Here is a 2,835-nt window from a genome sequence, read left to right as displayed (position 1 = left end):
GTGGCCATGGGGGCGTCGTGTGTGGTGAGGCAGTCGGGGCGGGAGTCGCAGGAACAAAGAGGGCGGCGGCGGCGGCGACGGCGACGAGGGCGTCGAGGGCGTCGAGGGCCGGCAGGGTGCGACAGGAAGCCGAGAGCAACTCTGGCGGGCAGAGGGAGATGGGATGCGCATGCGCAGAGGGCAAAGGGCAGAGCAGAGGCGGGCGTGGTGAGTCAAGGAACGGGCGGCGCGGAGCGGACGATGGGGGAGCGAGGTTTGGGCAGAAGACGGACGTCGAGTGCAGGCGTCGTGGTAGGCACAGAGGGGCTTTTTGGGCGCAGACGCGGACGCTGGCTGGGAGCTGGGAGCGACGGCCAGCCTGGGCGATCCGCGTTGTCGAGGCGGCCTGGGGGGGGGGTGCGCAGGAGCCAATGGGCGGCAGGGCCAGGAGCCGCGCCGGGTGTCGTCAGAGGGGTGCACACCTTACAGGCACACGGCAGCGATGGAGGGGAGGATGATGGTAGTGATAGTGGTGCCCAACTACTGGGAGCAGTCGGCGTGTCGTCGCTCGATGGCGGCGCTGGCTGTCGCTGTCGCTGGTGCTGGTGCTGGTGCTGGTGCTGGTGCTGGTGCTGGTGCTGGTGCTGGTGCTGGTGCTGGCGCTGTCACTGTCGCTGCTTTGGTGGACGGGGTAGGGGGGTGTGGCAGTTGGGGTGGTGTGGGCGAGATGGTGGTGGTGGTGGTGGTGGTTGTAATGGCGGTGGTAGCAGCAGCAGTAGCGGGATTAGGGCCCGTAGGGGTGGGCGGCAGTGGTAGGGAGGGTAGGGATAGTAGGCCTTTGCAGGATGGAGCGAGAGCGGTGGTGGTGGGCAGTGGTGGTGATGATGGTGGGCAGTGGTGGTAGTGGTGGTAGTGGTGGTAGTGGTGGTAGTGGTGGTAGTGGTGGTAGTGGTGGTAGTAGCAGTGGGAGTAGTGGCAGAGGTGGTGAGGATGGGGACGAGAGACGAGGACGGGGATGGAGAGGGAGACGGGGACGATGATGGAGGTGGGGTGGTGAGGTGGAGGATGAGTGCAGGGCAGGGCAGGGCAGGTAGGCAGGGCGAAAGGGAGGGCGGGCGAGAGGGCGGGCGGGCGAGCAGGCAGGTAGGCAGGCAGGCAGGCAGGCAGAGGAAGCGGATGGTGGGAAGCGACCAGACCAGACCAGGCCAGAGTGAAAGCAGCCAGCAGCAGGTGTGAACGGGGTGCGACTGCTTGTGACAGCCCAGCGAGGGCGCGCGTTGGGAGCGGACCACACCCTGGGGAGGGGGGGCGAGGGGGGGCGAGGGGGGGGCGAGGGGGGGTGAGGGTGTGGGAAGCCACAGGCCTGAGCTAATTTGATTACTGTGCGAGCCTTGGATTCGTCGTCGCACTCGCACTCAGCAATAGGTCCCCTTCCCACCCTTCCCATCCCCCCCCTCCCCCTTCGCCCAGGCCAGGGCGACGACGCGCCACCACCACCACCACCACCACTACTGCTGCTGCTGCTGCGACGGCCACTCATACCACGACGACCACCACCAGCACAGCACAGCGCGTCGGCCTGGACGAGGGCATAGTGCGCGCGAGGAGATGCGAGAGGGCGTTCCCCACGCGGGCGCAGGGCGCGGCTGATAACAGAGGCAGTGGGAGTGGCAGAGGGCAGCAGCCGCTCCCGCGCCGTCTGAGGTGCATGTGGTGGTGGATGTGGAGGAGCAGGAGACAGTGGTGGGCGTGGTGGTGTTCTTAGCAAGGATGGGTATAGGCCGGGGCGGCGGTTTAGCCTGCCCTCTGCTCTGCTCTGCGCTGCACTGGCCGGCGCCGGCGCTGGGTGGGCGGCTGCGGGCGGCTTTGCTCTCAGGCCCTCGCCCTCGCCCTCGCCCTCGGCTGCCGTCAGGCTCAGGCTCAGGCTCACGGTGGCGCGGCCGGCGCTGGTCCGATTCGGCGGAGGCCAGCAAAAAAACGAGGGCGAGCTAGCGGGTTGCAGCAGCCCGCAGTCGTGGTCGTGGTTGTGGTTGTGGCTCCAAGCCCACCGCAGACCGCGCCCGGCTGTTTGGCGCATCAAGTACCGGGCGGCCAGCCAATCACGCCCGCCATGCACGGAACTACGGTTCGCCCATGGGCAAGGGCGCGGCCCTACACCGACCGGCTAGTCGCAAGCACGTATCGGTGTATGCATGTATGCATGTCTATGTACACGTACATGGGACTCGTAGTCGTAGTACTTACCGCCTGCGCCTGCGCCTGCGAGCGCGCGTGCGTGAGGGAGAGAGAGAGAGAGGGTGCCCCCGGCTGGCGCTGGTTCTGGCGGCGGTGGTGGTGGTGGTGTGGTGTGCCCAAGCTTATCGACGACCCGCGCCCGGCCACCCCCCCATGTCGTGCCTTGGATCAGGCAGCAGACGCAGCATCGGCTCCCGCAGCCAATGACGCCCGCCGCCAGCGCTTCTCGGCTTGCCGGTAGAAAGCCCGAGCCAAAAAAGCATCCACCCGTCCGCCCTTGACACGCTCCCTCTCCCTCTCATGCTCTGCTCACACTCACACCAACACACACACACACACTCTCTCTCTCTCTCTCATTCTCCGGCCCAGCATCACGCCTCCCGTGCAACCCCGGCGCCCACGCCCATTCGCCCCGCCTTGGTCCGTGTTCCGTCCTTGGTCGTTGTTTTTGCCTGCTCCACGACGACTCACACACGCGCGCACACACACACTCTTTCTTACGCACACTCACACGCACACTCACACGCACACTCACACGCACACTCACACGCACACTCACACGCACACTCACACGCACACTCACACGCACACTCACACGCACACTCACACGCACACTCACAC

General features: G+C 66.6%; 1 protein-coding gene across 1 annotated transcript; it reads right to left on the bottom strand.

Moving 5' to 3' along the window:
• Nucleotides 1-763: 763 nt before the first annotated feature.
• Nucleotides 764-2,056, bottom strand: SETTUDRAFT_33653 (uncharacterized protein; the record flags this gene model as incomplete). The annotated part of the gene is made up of 1 exon (XM_008030625.1): nucleotides 764-2,056. The coding sequence occupies one exon, from the start codon at nucleotides 2,054-2,056 to the stop codon at nucleotides 764-766; it is 1,293 nt and encodes a 430-aa protein (XP_008028816.1).
• Between the last annotated feature and the right edge of the window lie 779 nt (nucleotides 2,057-2,835).

This window comes from Exserohilum turcica, assembly GCF_000359705.1.
Source record: "Exserohilum turcica Et28A unplaced genomic scaffold SETTUscaffold_5, whole genome shotgun sequence".
In the NCBI taxonomy this organism is placed as follows: Eukaryota; Fungi; Ascomycota; class Dothideomycetes; order Pleosporales; family Pleosporaceae; genus Exserohilum; species Exserohilum turcicum.
This window is presented reverse-complemented; position numbering and strand designations above follow the sequence as displayed.